Below are 20,069 nucleotides of genomic sequence, written 5' to 3' on the forward strand. Positions count from 1 at the left end.
ATGTCATTACAATTACTAATTGTGTTGCTCAGATGTAACAGGCTTTACGATGTGCTGTGCAGGGGTGGTGCATTTATACAGGCACAAGAAAACAAACTCATTGCTTTCCTTTTTCTCTGTACGAATCTGCCAAGAAAAACTCTGAGCTGGCTTTTAGACTTTAGTAGATTAGATTTATGGAAATTAAAAATATGTTCCTATGCAAAATGTTTCGTTAAAAGATTTTATGCTGACATCTAGTGAATTTTCAGCTTATTTAACCTAAAGTAAACCACAAAGTTCTTTCCAGAACCTGAACTAAACCCAATCTTTGGAGAAGAAAAGAAAGGAAAACAACTTTAATTTTAGGAGAGAAGTTAATTTTTTAAAAAATGATGAAAGGTTTTGACTTTATTATAACATTTTCATTTCTTTTTTAGCAAGACCACTAAATTGGTCCTTTCCGTAATTTAGACACTTTTTTTTTTTTTTTTTCTGGTACGCGGGCCTCTCACCGTTGTGGCCTCTCCCATTGCGGACCACAGGCTCCGGTCGCACAGACTCAGCGGCCATGGCTCACGGGCCCAGCCGCTCCGCGGCATGTGGGATCCTCCCAGACCAGGGCACGAACCCGCGTCCCCTGCATCGGCAGGCGGACTCTCAACCACTGCGCCACCAGGGAAGCCCCCTAGACAAACACTTTTAATAGTCCTCCACCTCCTTGACAAATTAGAAGGGTCTAGATTTTCATAAAGTGGGGAGCCCTGTCAAAACACTTCTATGTTTGCATTTTTTCCCAGGTAAATGTCACAATACCCATAGGTCATACTTAATTTTGGATTCTTATCTAAAATTGCCTTGAAATAACTGGTGACATGGCAAAAGCTTTTCTCAAGGTATGTAACATTTAACCTTCAAACTTTGGCTGAAAACTGAAACCAATGCGAGTTTTTTTTTTTAATAAATTTATTTATTTATTTATGGCTGCGTTGGGTCTTCGTTGCTGCACGCAGGCTTTCTCTAGCTGTAGCGAGCGGGGGCTACTCTTCATTGCGGTGCGTGGGCTTCTCATTGCGGCCGCTTCTCTTGTTGTGGAGCATGGGCTCTAGGCGCGTGGGTTCCGTAGTTGTGGCATGCAGGCTTAGTTGCTCTGTGGCATGTGGGATCTTCCCGGACCAGGGATTGATCCCGTATCCCCTGCACTGGAAGGCGGGTTCTTAGCCACTGCGCCACCAGGGAAGTCCCCAGTGTGAGCTTTGGTAGAATAAAAAGGAGAGAGAGGAAGAGGGGAAGGAGTGGAGGGGGAGAAAGGAAACACATTAAGTAGAGGACAATACCAGGTTGCTAAAATGTGATCTTTGCATTTGATTAAATCATATTTTATCAAAGCCTACTTTTCCAGTTTTAATTATGATTCACGGTGTTATCTATGAATCACCGGCATGACCACATGCACACATGCTATGGATTACAATCAATACAAATGACGCAGGTTGCATTTCGAGTCTTCAGAACTTCTGGTTTGGCAGTTTGCCAGCTTTTTCAGGCTCCGCATGAAGGAGAAACAAAATTTCTGCAAAAGCATTTCTTTCAAAAACATGGTCCAGACTTGCATAGAACCATGGAATTTGCTAGTCAGACTACTTAAGAAATGCAACTTTTTCTGTTTTGTGCAATTTTGCGTTTGTGCTAAAATGGTTGGCCTGTACAGAGTGTATTTTTCCCCATGTGTTCCCTGAAGCGATGAGTTAAATAAGACAAGCTGTGGGCATGTTATGGTCTGATCCTGTGACTCATGTATTGGCAGTGGTCGTGTAAACAGAGCTACTGTGTCTGAAGGTGATGGGTAGCTAGTTAACTTCCTGACAGTTCAATACGAAAACCAACTTTAAAGACTTTCAAAACAAAGACTATTAACAAGGATTTGATTTCTCAATCTTTGAATCTCGTTATGAGATTTTTTCATTGAAATGGAAAAAAGATCTGAACTTCAAAATCAAATATACAGTATTTGGGGCTTTTATTCCTCTGCCCCAGTCCATCCTTTTAATTTTTCAAAGTTAATTACTCTTATCTATTTCTGGATTTCCTACATTATAGATTCCTCTAGGATATTAAAAGTCTATTTTCTTTTTTAATCACAGCTGTCCTATTGCCAGGATACATAAGAGTGCTTGTTTGTCCAGAGCCCATATTTGAATTTTATCCACTATCCCCGTAATGTCGTATAACAGCTAACTGTTTTTTCCCAGCCTAAGATACTCAGAGTTATGAATTACACTTAATTGTCATGTGTCTTAAGTGTCCTTTTATCTGGAATAACACCCATCAGTCTTCCTTTTTCTCTCGTAATGCTGGCAGTTTCAAAGAGCACCTATTATTTGTAGAACGGCCATCAATTTGAGTTTCCCTGAGGTTTCCTCTGATGAGATTCAGGTTATACATGTTGTAAAAGCAAACAGATGTGACATTATATCCTGCTCAGGGCATCATATCAAGAGGCACTCGATGTCATTTGTTCCATTATTGGTGGTGTTGGCTGCAATCAATATGGCTGTGATGGTTCTGCCAGGTTTCTCCACCGTCAAGTCACTATTTCCTCCTTGGCTAATTAATATATAATTTGAAAATAAATATTTTAAGGCAATGGAAATATCCTTTATTCCCCAAACTTTCACCTACTCTAAGCATTCATCGATAGCTTCTGCTTAAATCAATTTTTATTATAATGGTTGCAAAATGGTGATTTTTCTATCGTTCCTCCCATATTTACCAGTTGATATTCTAAAGGAGTAAGACTTCCTCCCCCACCTCGCATTTGTTTAGTTTTAATTAATTAATTAATATATATATGGATTCATGGACTCTTACTGAATTCAATGTATACACTGAATCTGTTACCATCAACATCAGGTTTCTTTCTTCAATATTTTCACACTTAAGGATACACGTTCTTTCTTTGGGGGTGCCTTTTTTGGTTTTGGGTTTTTAGAAAAATAAAGGTCTAATTCACTCAAAATTCTTCAGTTTTTACAGAACCAACAGGGTGGAGTAGGGTAGGGAGAAGCGGGGCAGGCAGCCGGGAGCCGGGCTGGGCAAGGCCACACTTCTGCCTCCACCTGAGGCTGGCCCCCTGCCACATGGTTCTTCTGCCCGTCCTTCACCTCCGTGTCAGCGGGCTGGTCTCCTGCAGCGACCGTGGCCTTGGCCTTGCTCTCCTCCCCAGCTAGCCTCTCAAATATGTTGTCATAGAGCTTCTTCTCCCATTCGAGCTCCTTGCGGATCCGCTGCTGGGCCTTGGCAGCTCTGTGGTTGGGGTAGAGCTGCAGGACCTTCTGGAAGTCAGCCCGTGCCAAGTCGAAGTCGTTCACCGCCTGCTGGGCCTCTCCCTGGCGGAAGAGGCCCTTCTCATGGTTGCTGTCCGGTTCCAGGGCCTTGTTACAATTTTCAGCGGCAGCAGAGAAGGCTTGCAGCTTCAGATGGCCAGGTTGAGGTGTGAGGCCAGCCGAAGGGCCTGTGTCTTCTGTGCGTCCTCATTAGAGAAAGCCGACTCAAATTCCAGCCAGGACACGATCTCGTACCGCAGCAGAGCTTGTTTGTACTTGCCTTCCTGGAAGTCCACGGTGTCCTGCTCCTTCACTGTGGTGCTCTGCTCCAGCTTCTCTGAACTCATCTCCTGGGACTCCTTGGCCTTCCCCAAACTCTTGAGTTATACTTCATACTTCAGCTCAGCATTTGGGGGGATCTGGAACTTTTCCTTCCCAACACTGCCAAAAGCATAGCTGGGCTTGAGATACACAATGGGATGTTCTCCTTTTTCCTTGCGCTGAATGACTTTCTCCACCCCACAAGGCAGATCCACACACTCGGCCTCGCCGACCTCCCGGCGGTAAAAGATCTGGTCTTTGGAGTACCTTCCAGTGCAACCTCCCCGATGGCGCCACTCCACCTGGAACACAAGCGTGGCCTTGGGGGGGATCTCGGGAGGGCTGCCCGCTGAACCGTAGGCGTATTCTGGCTTTCAGGGGATGTGACACACTTCCGCCTCCTTCATGGTCGCTACAGCAATATCCCAAGCCTTGATGACTTCCCCTTTCCCCAGGTCGAAGGATAATCTGTCCTTGCGGTCCAGGCTGGAGTCGAACTTGCTGCCATCGAACAGCCAGCCCGTGTAGTGGACAGAGACTCGGTCCCCGATCATGGGCATCCCTGTGCCTGTGCCCTCTCGCTTGAAGACCTGAAGCACGCCCTCATCCTGCTTGGGGCTGATGTCCACCCCCTCAAGGGACAGCGGCGCCGACTGAGCCCCACTCTCGGAAGCCTTCGTGCCCGAGGCGGTCTTTGCGCCGTTTCCCGGGCAGCGGACGCAGGAGGCGGGTCTTAGGCGGCCCGGGGAGTGATTGGTCCCACCGCCGCGGAGGGGGCGGGGGGAAGAGGCTAGGAGGAGCCGGCCTGCGGCAAGGGACGCGGGGTGGGGAGAACTTTCTAGAGGCGGCAGCCGGTTTGGGATTTGGAGTTCATTTCTGCGAAAGGTGGTTTCTCGTTCGTTCCTCCCGCCTTCCGCCTGGCCCTGCCCCGGTCCTGGGACCCTGGGAATCCCGGGCCAGCCCTCGACCCCGCCACCGCGTCCCCAGCCCGTCTCCCTGGGAGTGGTTTTATCTCAGTCTTATCTTTCTTGTGCATTTTTTTCAGAACCCCTTTGCTCTCTGTGAAATTGACTCTGCTGGAATTTGGCGCTTCTTTTCCTACTTACAGGTAACCTGTAGTGTATAAGATTGTCTGTTTTCTAGTTATGCCAAAGGTGTGTTTTGTGTGGTGTTATTTATTCTTCTTGTCGTTTGGAGGTTGTTTGACGAGATTTTGCATAGGCAGTTGCCATTGCCCCAACTGCCCAGGACTCTTGGATGCAAAGACTTTTAAAAGCTGTCACTGAATTTCCTGTGAGGAATTGTCTTTTGCATAAAATGATAAAACTTGAGAAGCTATTTTTTAGTATCATGTGAAAACAATGGCATGGATCATAAGAAAATACAAAGAGGGAGAGGCAATATTCTCTCAAAAAATAAAGAACAGATGTTAGGAAAAGAATGGTGAAAAGAGTGAGAGAATTGAGGAGAAAGGAACAGAGAAATGGCCCAGTAACATGACAGACGGCCATGAAGGAAAATGGACAGTGAGACAGTGTTGAAGGCAGGTCAAAGGATTATAAAGATTGAGGATGTTTAATGTTAAATGATAACTTTTTTGAAGCCATGTAAATACACTTTTGTCATTGCAAATTATAAGTTAAACATATTACAATGGGTCCGCGTTTGTAGGGGTGTTGAAGCGAAAGCTGTTGCTTTCTGTGTCTCGGTTTGTCACAGAGCAGGGGACAGAGAATAGTTATAGGGGATCAAATGCCAATGACATCAACAGTCCAGGGAGGCAGGGAGGCAAATCCAGAGTAACCATGAAGGTATTAACACTGGGGAGTTCTCGGAAATCTTGTTGAGGGCACTAGATTCTCACAGAACACGGGATACACGGCTTGACACAATTTTGCCTGACTTTCAAAGGTTGAGATGTCCTCAATAAATATATTTATCACACTGTGAGGTTTTGTTCTATAATCGACATTGTAGAGCATCTCTTTATGAAGTCAACACCTATCTATGATGTGTCAACCCCATGCCAGGTACATTCTCAGAAGTGGAAATATGATAAGAAACAGAGTGAGTACAAATCCTGTCCTCATGAAACTTTTGTTATAGTGGAGGAGACATACAGTAGACAAGACAAACAAATAAAATGTGTATCATGTTATATTTGATGGCTCTAAGAGCTAAGGAGAGAAATAATGCATGGAAGGAAATGTGAGGGATAAATGTGACATTTTAAGCAGGGTGGCCCCCAGGAAAGCTCACATTGAGAGAATGTGAGTTTTGAGTGAAAAAAGAAAGACATGAGATAGTTAGCCACATGTGTATTTGAGGTATATATGGTAGAGGGAATATCAAGTGCAAAGGCCCTGGGGTGGGAGTGTGCCTGTAAATTAGGGGAATGTTAAATTGGCCAATGTGCCATGAACAGAATGAATTAGAGGAAAGAATTAGGACGCGAAGTCTGAAAGGTAACGGGGACCAGATCATGTAGGGCCTTATAAGTCCTAGTAAGGACTTTGGCTTATGTTCTGCTTGAGACGGAAAGTCTCAAACCTTTATAGGGAAGGTTTTGAGCAAAGGAGTGACATGATATGATGTACATCTATCAGGATTGTCCTGGCTGCTCTTATGAGACTAGAGTGTGTTTTGGAGCTGGGGAGGGGGCGGTAAAGTTGACCAAGTGCAGGACTAGGGAGACCATCAGCAGGTTATTGCAGTAATTCAGTAAAGAGATTATGGTGGCCTGGGCCAGTGTCGTGGTAGTTCGGAGTCTCAGATTCTAGACATATATTGAAAAAGGAGCTAACAGGCTTCACATGGGGGGTGTAACAGAAAGAGAGGTGTCCAAGAGGACCTCAGGAATTTTGGCCGAGTAAGCGAAAAAATGATGAATTCCTTTACTGAAATGGGGAGACTGTATGAGGAGCTATTTGGGGAGGGATTATCAGGAACTCAGATCCGCACAAGTGTGGTTTGAGATGCCTGCTGGACCTCGTAAAGGAAGTGTCAGGAAGTTAGGTGCGGGTTTGGGTGTGTGGGTTTGCGGTTCAGCATGTAGATGGTATTTTTAGGCAGGGAACTGGTTAGGACCACTTAGAGAATGTGGATAGGAAAGGGAAGAGGGCTAAAGAGGGCTGTGAGACACTCTAATATGTAAAGGTTGAGGAAATAAGAGAGAACCAAAATGGCATCATGGTATCCTGAAAGTCAAGAGGAGTTTGTTTCAGCTGACTCTAGTTATAGAATCCAGTGGGGCAAGGAGGGATTCACCATGAGGACTGGCTTTTTCACCATGAGGACTGCTTCAGATCAGGGCGCAGCAACATTTTCAAGCAAGAGAAGAACATCTTTTTAAAATTTTATTTATTTATTTGGCTGTGCTTGGTCTTAGTTGCGGCACGTGGGGTCTTCTTTGCCTCGTGTGGGATCTTTAGTTGCGGCATGCGGGATCTAGTTCCCTGCCCAGGGATCAAACCTGGGCGCCTGTATTGGGAGCAGGAAGTCCTAACCACTGGACCACCAGAGAAGTCCCGTGAGAAGAACATCTTTATAACACAAAGGTCTAAATTTCGATTCCATGGACAAAAGGAGGCTCATTGGGTGGTTGGAGTTTCAGGGAGCACACAGGACTCCGAATTCTGTATAATCCCATTTCAATTCTCTAGTGCTCAGTTAATCCTGATCCATGTGTTGTATTATGTATGGTTAGGAATATGGACTATGGAATCAGTCTGATTGCTTTAACCGTAGCTCCACCATTACCAGCTATTTGACCTATGGCAATTTACTTAAATTCTCTGTGCCTTTGTTTCCTAATCTGTGAAACAGAGAAGACAATAATACTTAAAAGGATTCTACTGAATGTTAAATATGATGATACAAATATAGCACTTAGCACAGTGCCCTGAACATAGGATTTTCTAAGTGTCAGCCATGACGATCTTTCTTTTTTTTTTTTTAGTTTGTTTATTTATTTATTTATGGCTGTGTTGGGTCTTCATTGCTGCGCACGGGCTTTCTCTAGTTCCAGTGAACGGGGGCTACTCTGCATTGTGGTGCGCGGGCTTCTCATTGTGGTGGTTTCTCTTGCTGAGGATCACGGTCTCTAGGGCACACGGGTTTCAGTAGTTGTGGCTTGCGGGCTCTAGAGCACAGGCTCAGTAGTTGTGCAGACGGGCTTAGTTGCTCTGCTGCATGTGGGATCTTCCTGGACCAGGACTCGAACCCATGTCCCCTGCATTGGCAGGCAGATTCTTAACCACTGCGCCACCAGGGAAGCCCAGCCATGACAATCTTTATGAGACTTGGCTGAGGGAATTCAACTGATATTACGATCTGACAGCCCACAGGATAAATCTTTGGCCACTACAGCCCTGCAACTGCCTGAGCTAAAGAATCATTTTGAATGGTTTTAGAAAGTCCCTGGGTTTCTGAATGTCTTTGAGGTGAGCCAAGAATTTAGGCTTTTAAACTCTTGGGTGAATGGATATTTTTCTGTTTACATTCTATTTCAGAACTGAAGAGGGTTATGATTTTTTTTCATTATAGGAGTGATATAGTTTATTGTAAAAATAACTTATCACTACAGATACATGTAAGTAGAAAGGAAAAATAATACAAAAGCTCTTTACCCTGAGCTAACACTGACATTGGTGAATACCCTGTCATGCATCTCTGTGTATATCCATGAAGCTTTGTGGGTCTGCCTCTTGCTGGGGGCCCCCAAAACTCCATGCCCGGTTCTCTCATCTTCAAGTCTCAGCTTCTCCTCTGGAACAACAGGATCCAAGTCCTGTTTCAGAATCCTCTTCTCTTCAATAAACTGTCTAGTGACAATAGATTAACCTTTCTCACCCTCGGTCTTTGTAGTCTGCATGCACTTCATGGATTCTATGGGCTGAGCAATTTGATCCCCCAAAGCCTTACCCCAGGAGGTACTTCATCCTAGAACACCACAGGCTTACAGATTTTCCTCCTAACAACTGTTTGTTTATAATTTTTTTTTAATACCATCTCTTAAAAAGTTTACCTCTTTGTGAATGACTCCTTTCTTTTTTAGTGCAATGACTATTTTTTCCCCCAAATGTGCTAAAGATATATACTACAAGGAATGTTTACACAGTATATTTTCAAAGATACACTCATCCATAGACTGACACAACAGTTGAGTGTCTGAGAATATTGTATAGAATATTATATAGAACAACATTTAGATGAATTCAGAATCGTTCTTTGTGAACATACGCCAAGGGAAAGGGGGTGGCTCATGAGTCTGTTCTCTGCAGGTGCTGTTTCTGTTCTTTAAAGAGCTCTCATGCACAAAATGTTGGTGTTCTGAAAGTGGTTTCTATGGTATAAGATAATTTTGCAGTGCAGTTTGACATTGACAACTAGTGAATAAAATGGCACAAAAGAAGAGTGTCCCTTCCAAAGAATGGCTGCCTCAAACCCTTCCTCCACTCCTTGCCATCCGCATCCTAGTCTGCTCTTCCTTTTGTGGTGAGGATACTAAATCTTCATTGCACTAATTTAAAAATAAACTACTTTCAGTTTTTATCATTATGTAAACTTGTTTTCATTGTGCAATTGATACATCTTTCTATCAAGTGAAAATTGTTTGGGTGTCTTAGTTTGGGATGAAATAAATCATAATTTGTTCCATTGAAATTCATAACAATTAAAAAAATTTAAGGGCTTTATATTTAGCGGCAAAGTTTTCAGGAATGAATTGAAGCTATCAAGAAAGGTATAGATGCATTTATTTAGCTGTTTCACCACTGTTTCCCATGGGCTGCCAGATTCCCATTCAGGAATATTAAGGAGACTGCCTCTCAATATTCTCCCCTCAGTTGGATAGTAAATCCTAGATTCCCCACGTTTTCATTTCTTGAACCCCTCTTCCTATTATTCATATCTGTATTGGGATTTTTTGCTCATAAGAGAGATCAAATCTCTGTGTTATGGCAAAACTGGGACTTTCTGGAATAATGCAAGGGGTTCAGAGAATTGAAGAGAGCCTGACAGATGGAATCAAAGCTGCAGGTGAGTCTGTTTTGGAATTACAGACCAGAGCTTCTGGGACCACGGCCACTGCTTGGTTGTGGCTGGTGCCATTGGGTCTAATTTTTGCACCATGAATCCTAATCATCCCTTACTCATTGTCTCATTTGGTCCAAATTAAAACTAGTAGGTAAGACAGTCCACTGATTGGGACCCTTGTGCCTGGGTCCCAATCATCAGTGTGTGAAGTGTCTTCTCCCCTTTGGATTCTGTAGTGGGAGGTTGGGTACTACCTCTTTTCACTATTGTAGCCATGGGGGCTTCTCCTGAAAGAGAAGAGATTTTACTTCTTCAAATCTTCACTCTCAATTCTGGGTCTTTGTACACACACTACACTATCTACTTTAAGCACCTTCTTCCTTCGCCTAAAGTCTATTATTCTTCATTCTTAGTTGGCACTTCCTTCTGGAAGAATAAGGCCCCAGTCTTAGCATTTGTCACCAGGTAATTGTCTATTTGTATTTCTCACGTGACTGCACGTTGCCCGGAAGTGTGGTTTGCATTTTTGCTTGTCCAGCACTGTATTCTCTGTGAACAGCAGTGTCGAACACATACTTCTGTTTATATTTGTTCCATAAATGAATAAAAGGTTTATTAAGACCTTGGAGAGATAAATTGGAATAGTAAAAACTTCCAGTTCTTTCTCTGGATTAAGTGTGATTACCTCGATTAGGAAACTTGTAAGGAAAGGAAACCCTAACTGTGAATATCGTCTCTAAATCCGTTTGCAACTGACTTTCCCCATGTCTTTCTTAAGCTCATACACTGATTTTCATTGTGAAATATCCTGTTTTTCCAGTTTAATATCTTTTGGTCCAAAAGATCCCCAATGCAGAGCAAACATATCTATTACTGTACTACTAGCATGAAGCCAAGTTCACAATTTAAATAATTACATGTATTCAACAGAGTTTCTCAAAGAACTTTCTCAGAAATTGCAATTTAAGAGATGAAAAATATTTTTATAAGCTGACACATTTAATTATCATTTTAGATAAATCTATTTTGGAGTCTGATATTTTTGTATTTATTTCACCAGTATGATCCAGACTCAATGTGTTTACTGGCAACAGAGTCCAGGGATTATACTCCCACATTGAAACAATAATCATATTGCAACGTCAGTGCTCTTCATAATGCATTTCCGTCAGCATTTATTTGGCACCAAGTATGCACCAGCTACTAGAAATAGAAAAATCTCTGGGACATTAGGAATGCTAAGTAGCCTTGCTTTGGGATGAATAAAACAGGGTGTGGTCTGCCCTTCAGTGGGGAGAATCTAGAGTGGGGTAATGTGACACTGGGTCATCTTTTGGGGTCTCAGTAAAAATGGTGCCAGTCACACCCCAGCATGGGACGTTGATGGCCACTTTTGTGGGGAGATGGTATGAGTAGGAAGCAGAAGCGGCAGCAGCAGGGATAAGGCATCTCAGCTTCAGGTGCATGCCCATGAGAGTCCGGAGCCAAAGGAGGAGGGGAGGGTCCAGCAGCAGAGATGGATGGCTCTCTCAGGAGAACATCGGGGCACAGCTTGAGACTTTAAGTAAGTGTAGTGTCTTATTCACATTTCCAGTGAACATGAGAATCAGGGCGAACTTACTTGTACCAAACTTGTTACTTCACAGTTGAAACACTAGGTTGTAAGGCTCTGCAAAACACAAGTTATTATTGTTGTTTTCTGAGAACACTTCCCCCTGAAGTTATATGCTTTCGATTATATGCCATAGATATTTTTTAATTCTGTGATTTTATTTATTATTTAAAAAATTTTTTAATAGATCTTTATTGGAGTATAATTGCTTCACATTACTGTGTTAGTTTCTGTTGCACAACAAAGTGAATCAGCCATATGTATACGCATGTCCCCATATCCCCTCCCTCTTGTGTCTCCCTCCCACCCTCCCTATCGCACCCCTCTAGGTCATTGCAAAGCACTGAGCCGATCTCCCTATGCTATGCTGCTGCTTCCCACCAGCCAACTATGTTTTACATTCCGTACTGTATATATGTTGATGCTACTCTCACTTCGCCCCACCTTTGACCTCCAACCCCATGTCCTCAAGTTCATTCTCTATGTCTGCCTCTATATTCCTGCCCTGCCACTAGGTTCATCAGTACCTTTTTTTTTTTTTTAAGATTCCATATATATGCGTTAGCATATGGTATTTGTTTTTCTCTTTTTGACTTACTTCACTCTGTATGACAGACTCTAGGTCCATCCACCTCGCTACAAATAACTCAATTTCGTATCTTTTTATGACTGAGTAATATTCCATTGTATATATGTGCCACATCTTCTTTATCCATTCATCTGTCAGTGGACACTTAGGTTGCTTCCATGTCCTGGCTATTGTAAATAGTGCTGCAATGAACATTGTGGTACATGTCTCTTTTTGAATTATGGTTTTCTCAGGGTATACGCCCAGTAGTGGGATTGCTGAGTCATGTGGTAGTTTTATTTTTAGTTTTTTAAGGAACCTCCATACTGTTTTCCATAGTGGTTGTATCAATTTACATTCTCACCAACAGTACAAGAGGGTTCCCTTTTCACCACACCCTCTCCGGTATTTATTATTTGTAGATTTTTTTGCTGATGGCCATTCTGACTGGTGTGAGGTGATACCTCACCGTAGTTTTGATTTGCGTTTCTCTAATAATTAGTGATGTTGAACATCTTGTCATGTGCCTCTTGGCCATCTGTATGTCTTCCTATGTGAAACGTCTGTTTAGGTCTTCCACCCATTTTTTAACTGGATTGTTTGTTTTTTTAATATTGAGCTCCATGAGTTGATTGTATATTTTGGAGATTAATCCTTTGTCTGTTGTTTCATTAGCAAATATTTTCTCCCATTCTGAGGGCTGTCCTTCTGTCTTGTTTATGGTTTCCTTTGCTGTGCAAAAGCTTTGAAGTTTCATTAGGTCCCATTTGTTTATTTTTGTTTTTATTTCCATTTCTCTAGGAGGTGGGTCAAAAAGGATCTTGCTGTGATTTATGTCATGGAGTGTTCTGCCTATGTTTTCCTCTAAGAGTTTGATAGTGTCTGGCCTTACATTTAGGTCTTTAATCCATTTAGAGTTTATTTTTGTGCATGGTGTTAGGGAGTGTTCTAATTTCATTCTTTTACGTGTAGCTGTTCAGTTTTCCCAGCAGCACTTATCGAAGAGGCTGTCTTTTCTCCATTGTGTAGTCTTGCCTCCTCTCTCATAAATTAGGTGCCCATATGTGCATGGGTTTATCGCTGGGCATTCTATCCTGTACCATTGATCTATATTTCTGTTTTTGTGCCAGTACCATACTGTCATGATTACTGTAGCTTTGTGGTATAGTTTGGAGTCGGGAAGCCTGATTCCTCCAACTCTGTTTTTTTTTCTCAATATTGCTTTGGCTATTCAGGGTCTTTCGTGTTTCCATACGAATTGTAAAATTTTTTGTTCTAATTCTGTGAAGAATGCCATTGGTAATTTGATAGGGATTGCATTGAATCTATAGATTGTTTTGGGTGGTATAGTCATTTTCAAAATATTGATTCTTCCAATCCAAGAACATGGTACATTTCTCCAACCGTTTTTGTCATCTTTGATTTCTTTCATCAGTGTTTTATAGTTTTCTGTGTACGAGTCTTTCACCTCCTTAGGCAGGTTTATTCCTAGGTATTTTATTCTTTTTGTTGCGATGGTAAGTGGGTGTGTTTCCTTAATTTCTCTTTCCGATTTTTCATCATTAGTGTATAGGAATGCCAGAGATTTCTGTGCATTAATTTTGTATCCTGCAACCTTACCAAATTCATTGATTAGTTCTAGTAGTTTTCTGGTGGCATCTTTAGTATCATGTCATCAGCAAACAGTTACAGTTTTACTTCTTCTTTAACAATTTGCATTCCTTTTATTTCTTTTTCTTCTCTGATTGCTGTGGCTAGGACTTCTAAAACTATGTTGAATAAGAGTGGTGAGAGTGGACATCCTTGTCTTGTTCCTGATCTTAGTGGAAATGCTTTCAGTTTTTCACCATTGAGTATGATGCTTGCTGGGGGTTTGTCATATATGGCCTTTATTATTTTGAGGTAGGTTCCCTCTATGCCCATTTTCTGGAGAGTTTTTATCATAAATTGGTATTGAATTTTGTCAAAAGCTTTTTCTGCATCTATTGAGATGATCATATGATTTTTATTACTTAATTTGTTAATGTGGTATATCACATTGATTGATTTGCATACATTGAAGAATCCTTGCATCCCTGGGGTAATTCCCACTTGATCACAGTGTATGATCCTTTCAATGTGCTGTTGGATTCTGTTTGCTAGTATTTTGTTCAGGATTTTTGCATCTGTGGTCATCAGTGATACTGGTCTATAATTATCTTTTTTTGTGATATCTTTTTCTGGTTTTGGTATCAGGGTGATGGTGGCCTCATAGAATGAATTTGGGAGTGTTTCTCCCTGTGCAATTTTTTGGAAGAGTTTGAGAAGGATTGGTGTTAGCTCTTCTCTAAATATTTCATAGAATTTGCCTGTGAAGCCATCTGGCCCTGGACTTTTGTTTTGTTGGAAGATTTTAAATTATGGTTTCAATTTCATTACTTGTGATATGTCTGTTTATATTTTCTAATTCTTCCTGGTTCAGTCTTGGAAAATTGTACCTTTCCAAGAATTTGTCCATTTCTTCGTGGTTGTTTACTACAAATAACTATATGCCAATAAAATGAAAAACCACGAAGAAATGGACAAATTTTGTATTTCTGCAGTGTCAGTTGTGATTTCTGCTTTTTCATTTCTAATTTTATTGATTTGCGTTCTCTCCTTTTTTTTCTTGATGAATCTGGCTAAGGGTTTATCAACTTTGTTTATCTTCTCAAAGAACCAGCTTTTAGTTTTATTGATCTTTGCTGTTGTTTTCTTCGTTTCTACTTCATTTATTTCTGCTCTGATCTTTATGATTTCTTTCCTTCTACTGACTTTGGGTTTTCTTTGTTCTTCTTTCTCTAGTTGTTTCAAGTGTAGGGTTAGATTGTTTATTTGAGATACCTCTTGTTTCTTGAGGTGGGATTGAATTGCTGTAACTTCCCTCTTAAAACTGCTTTTGCTGCATCCCATAGGTTTGGGGTCATCATGTTTTCATTGTCATTTGTTTCTATGTGTTTTTTTTATTTCTTCTTTGATTTTTTCAGTGATCTCTTGGTTATTTATAGCACACTGTTTAGCCTTCCTGTATATGTGTTTTTTACAGTTTTTTTCCTGTAATTTATTTCCAATCTTATAGCATTGTGGTCAGAAAAGATGCTGGATATGATTTCAATTTTCTTAAATTTTCCAAGGCTTGAATTCTGACCTAAGATGCAATCTATCCTGGAGAATGTTCCATGTGCACTTGAGAAGAAAGTGTATTCTGCCACTTCTGGGTGGAATGTTCTATAAATATCAGTTAGATCTATCTGGTCTCGTCTATTGTGTCATTTAAAGCTTGTGTTTCCTTATTTATTTTCTGTTTGGATGATCTGTCCATTGATGTAAGTGGGGTGTTAAAGTCCCCTATTGTGATTGTGTTACTGTTGATTTCTCCTTTCATGGTTGTTAGCATTTGCCTTATGTATTGAGGTGCTCCTATGTTGGGTCCATAAAAATTTATAATTGTTATATCTTCTTCTTGGATTGATCCTTTGATCATTATGTAGTGTCCCTCCTTATCTCTTATAACAGTCTTTATTTTAAAGTCTATTTTATCTGATACGAGTATTGCTACTTCAGCTTTGTTTTGATTTCCATTTGCATGGAATATCTTTTTCCATCCCTTCACTTTCAGTCTGTATGAGTCCCTAGATCTGAAGTGAGTCTCTTGTAGACAGCATATATATGGGTCTTGTTTTTGTATCCATTCAGACAGTCTATGTCTTTTGTTTGGGGCATTTAATCCATTTACATTCAAAGTTATTATTGGTATGTATGTTCCTATTACCATTTTCTTAGTTGTTTTGGGTTGGTTTTTGTGGGTCTTTTTCTTCTCTTGTGTTTCCCGCTTAGAGAAGTTTCTTTAGCATTTGTTTTAAAGCTGTTTTGGTGGTGCTGAATTCTCTTAGCTTTTGCTTGTCTGAAAAGCTTTTGACTTCTTCATTGAATCTGAATGAGATCCTTGCTGGGTAGACTAATCTTGGTTGTAGATTTTTCTCTTTCATCACTTTAAGTATATCCTGCCACTCCCTTCTGGCCCACAGAGTTTCTGCTGAAAAATCAGCTCATAACCTTATGAGGATTCCTCTGTATATTATTTTTTGTTTTTCCCTTGCTGCTTTTAATATTTTTTCTTTGAATTTAATTTTTGTTAGTTTGATTAATATGTGTCTTGGTGTGTTTTTCCTAGGGTTTATCCTGCACGGGACTCTCTGTGCTTCCTGGACTTGGGTGACTATTTCCTTTCCCATGTTAGGGAAATTTTCAACTATAATCTCTTCAAATGTTTTCACAGACCCATTCTTTTTCTCTTCTTCTTGTGGGACCCCTATAATTAGAATGTTGGTGCATTTAGTGTTGTCCCAGAGGTCTCTGAGACTGTCTTCAATTCTTTTCATTCTTTTTTCTTTATTCTGCTCCTTGGCAGTTATTTCCACCATTTTGTCTTCCAGCTCACTTATTCGTTCTTCTGCTTCAGTTATTCTGTTATTGATTCCTTCTAGTGTATTTTTCAGTTGAGTTATTGTGTTGTTCATCTCTGTTAGTTCTCTAGTTCTTCTAGTTCTTTGTTGAACATTTCTTATATTTTCTCAATCAGTGCCTCCATTCTATTTCCAAGATTCTGGATCATCTTTACTATCATTACTCTGAGTTCTTTTTCAGGTAGATTGCCTATTTCTTCTTCATTTATTTGGTGTTGTAGGTTTTTACTTGCTCCTTCATCTGTGACATACTTTTTTGCCATCTCATTTTTTTTTTTTTTTTTTTAACGAGTGGGATTGTGTTCCTCTCTTACTGGTTATTTGGCCTGAGACTTCCAACACTGGAGTTTGTAGGCTATTGGGTAGAGCTGGGTCTTGGTGCTGAGATGAGGAACTCCGTGAGACCTCACTCCGATGACTATTCACTGGGGCCTGAGGTTCTCTGTTAGTCCAGTGATTCGAACTAGGAGCTCCCACTGCAGGAGCTTCGGCCTGACCCCGAGCTCCTTAATCCTGCAAGCCATGTGATGTGGCCAAAAACCAATTTTTTTTTTATTATAAAAAATAAAATTAGACTAGGAAACTAACAGATATGTTAAAAGGATAAAACTAAAAATATAGATGGATGAACAACCAGAGAATATATCAGTACCACAACAGTAAAAAAGAGGAGGTGGGAAAAGAAAGAAAAAATAAGGGGGGGGCAATGCCTTGACTGTGGAGGGGAGGGCCTAAGTAAGAGCGAGTTTTGGGTGGTGGGTGGGGCCAATGCTCAGGACCCACAGGGCTGGAAAAGCCCCTGCGGGCTGTGGGGAGTGAGGCTTAAGCTCAAGGGACAGAAGAGGGCCAGGCGTGCCCCCCACTCCTGGTCTCAGAGAGCAGGGGACCTCACCTGGGAGCCCAGCAGGCTTCCTGGGCTCTAGTGGTGGGACAAACACCCTCCTCTCCTTTCCTGCTCCTCTCATCTGGGGTCTGGAGGGCCCCTCCCGCCTGCCTCTCCTGATCTTCCTGGCCTCCATCCTATGTCCCTGGGACCAGTGTGGCCGGGGGTGGGGGTGGGGGTGGGGGTGTGGGAGGGCCTTGGCGGGCAGGGGATCAGCCTGGGAGCTCAGCAGGCTGATTTTTTTTTTTTTTTTTTAATAGAAAACATCCTTAGATCCTTGCTCTTCCCCGTGCCCAAGTGGGTGGGGCAGTCGCCCTCTGCTCCTCTCTGGCTCCTCGTGCAGGGCCCCTCCCACCTACCTCTCCGGATCTCCCTGGCCTCAGGGGCAGTGATCCTGTCTGGCCTCCACTTCTTCTCCCCGCTCAGTCCCCGTACGTCCTACTGGTTCACTTTGGGGTTCCTCCCGTCTCCTTGGGTGTTAGAGTTCCCCACTAGTGGCCAGCAGGTGCCCTAGTTATGGGGAGACGCTAAGTCTATGCCTTCCCACACTGCCATCTTGACTCTGCCTCTAATTTATTTATTTTTATTGAAATATAGTTGATTTACAATGTTCCGTTAGTGTCAGGTGTACAGAAATATGCTATAGATATTATCTTACTGATTCTTGCAATAGTCCAAAGTGGTTGGAATTGGCCAGAAATAATTGTTTTTACTTCGCAGATAAACTGATGCAGACAAAATCTTTATATCCAGTCCTGCAATAATCAGTCAATCCAGGAACAAAGCCAAGTCTCTCCAACTTCTGACCTTACTTTCTCTTGACCATGACCCTCCAGCCTTGGAGGGGAGAGGTATGGACAGATGTCCAAAATCATGATTGTTTGTGGTTATTTAAATTCCCAGTAGGGCCCACAGGGCAGATTCGGACAGTTGCTAATCAGGGAAGGGAAGGGATGCAGAGACAAGGGAGGAGCAGTCAAGAGACAATAGCACAGCCTTGGGGCAGGTCCTGGTTCTGCCTCGAGGTCTATATGTAACAATATCCTTGAGCTCTTTACAGAACTAAAACCCCCCAACAAATGGAAGATGTTAGCATTCTTCAACCAGATTAAAGGAAGCACAGAAACTCATCAGACCGCCTGAGGTGAGAATAAAGGAGTGCAGGCCCTGCACACACCCTGATCCTTATCAACACCCCATCCTTGAACCATTGCTATAAAACTTCTCACCAAATTCCTCCAGGTTGAGACACACAGTGTTGAGGGTCCTGAGCCTGCTGTGTCCCCCTTTTCCTGGTGAAGAAACAAAGCTATTCTTTGCTACTCCACCCACTAAATAAATAAATAAATAAATTCCCAATAGGTAGTAGGAATGTGTGGGGTCATGAGTTAGTGAGGAAGTTCCATTTCCACGGTGTCTCTGCTGCCCTTTTGCTGGGTGACTTCTATTTCAGCCTCTCTGGGTTTCATTTCTTCCTTTACAGGTAAGATGCTTGGGCCAAATCAGAGATGGCTCACCTGAGGTCCATGGATCCCTCCCTTCCCACCCTAGCAGTTGCATCATTTATGAAGAGCTTTCAGGGAGTTGACAAATCTAAACTTCTGTATGACAGACATGTGGAATACATGCAGTTTTCTAAGCAGAGACTTGAGAGATAATATCAGATTTCCAAAGAAGTCTGTGATCAAAAATGACTGACAACAAACGAATTAACAAAATTAGAATATATAATTTCAAAGGCCCTAACTGAGTTGAATGCCTATGTATATAATCCTAGTATTCTAGGATTAAATGTCACATGTATTAAGAAAAGCCTTTTCCCAGTGTAATTTCCAAGCACTAACAGTTATAGGATTTCAAAACAAATAGCCTCAAAGCCAATCTGTGAATAAATATGAGAGGGGAGCCCATGATATCACTATATCTGAATGTGTCTGGAATTCTAATACATTTAAGTCTCTTCATTTGTTTTTATTTCATGTGATAAGCCTACATGTCCTTTGTGAGAACTCCTGAGGAATGGTTGAATCATTTGTTTTGCAGACATGTGGGTGCTCTCACTTACCACAATATGTTAATGCTTTTTTTAAAAAGTGTTCCTGAGAAGACACATTTGCTTGGGATCCCAATATATAAAGCTCGTGTTTTTGGCTGCAAACTCAATTAAGTGCATCATGTTGAAATCGTAAAATCATTTCAGGAGCTCTTTATCACTTTTTTGGGGAAAAAAAATATTCTGGCAGCAAATAAGGGAGTTTCCTTAAAGTTTCTGAATGCTTATATTATTCTCAGTGGGAATTTGCCAACAGGACACTTGGAACTTGTCTGTTTTTGGAAAGCTAGGGAATTCTTATCATTATGCACATGGGAAAATATAACAACTTGTTATTTGGAGGATGCAAGGAAATGAATGGTGGTCTAGCTGGTTGGTGGTCAGGGACAGGTTGAATGATTCCCAAGTTAATTTTTCTTTCAGCCCCAAGATGTCTTACATGCACATTGCAGTGCAAATGCCCTCAAAACTCTCTTTGTAGGTGACAACAGCAGTGACTATGACTGCATTACTGCGAAGGCTGAAACCATTGCCCCAAGGTCACGATATTCTGGTCTGTTAGCGGCAGCTCCATCTCATATCACTGTTCTTACCTTCTCCTTCATCATCATGTCCAACTCATTCTTCATGCAGATATTTTCTAGATTTCTCTTTTTCCTTCCACAATCACGATCTAGTCTTAATTCCATTTCATCTCTACTACTCTTACTTCTCTAAATGCCCTACCATTTTTTCCCATAATCTTTCCTCCTGTGAGTTCAGTTACACTGAGCAGTAAGAATGATCTTCCTCATGCATTCTTAATCT

The 20,069-nt window shown here is 41.6% G+C and overlaps 1 protein-coding gene across 1 annotated transcript in view; it reads right to left on the minus strand.

Annotated features, from left to right (window-relative positions):
- Positions 1-3,002: 3,002 nt before the first annotated feature.
- Positions 3,003-20,069, minus strand: part of LOC136124510 (peptidyl-prolyl cis-trans isomerase FKBP4-like) — a 51,158-nt gene continuing 34,091 nt past the window's right edge. The window contains 4 exon segments of the mRNA XM_065879243.1: positions 3,003-3,460; positions 3,463-4,622; positions 8,255-8,393; positions 10,153-10,284. Coding sequence (XP_065735315.1) covers positions 3,003-3,460; positions 3,463-4,622; positions 8,255-8,393; positions 10,153-10,284 — 1,889 coding nt within the window.

This window comes from Phocoena phocoena, chromosome 6, assembly GCF_963924675.1.
Source record: "Phocoena phocoena chromosome 6, mPhoPho1.1, whole genome shotgun sequence".
NCBI lineage: Eukaryota > Metazoa > Chordata > Mammalia > Artiodactyla > Phocoenidae > Phocoena > Phocoena phocoena.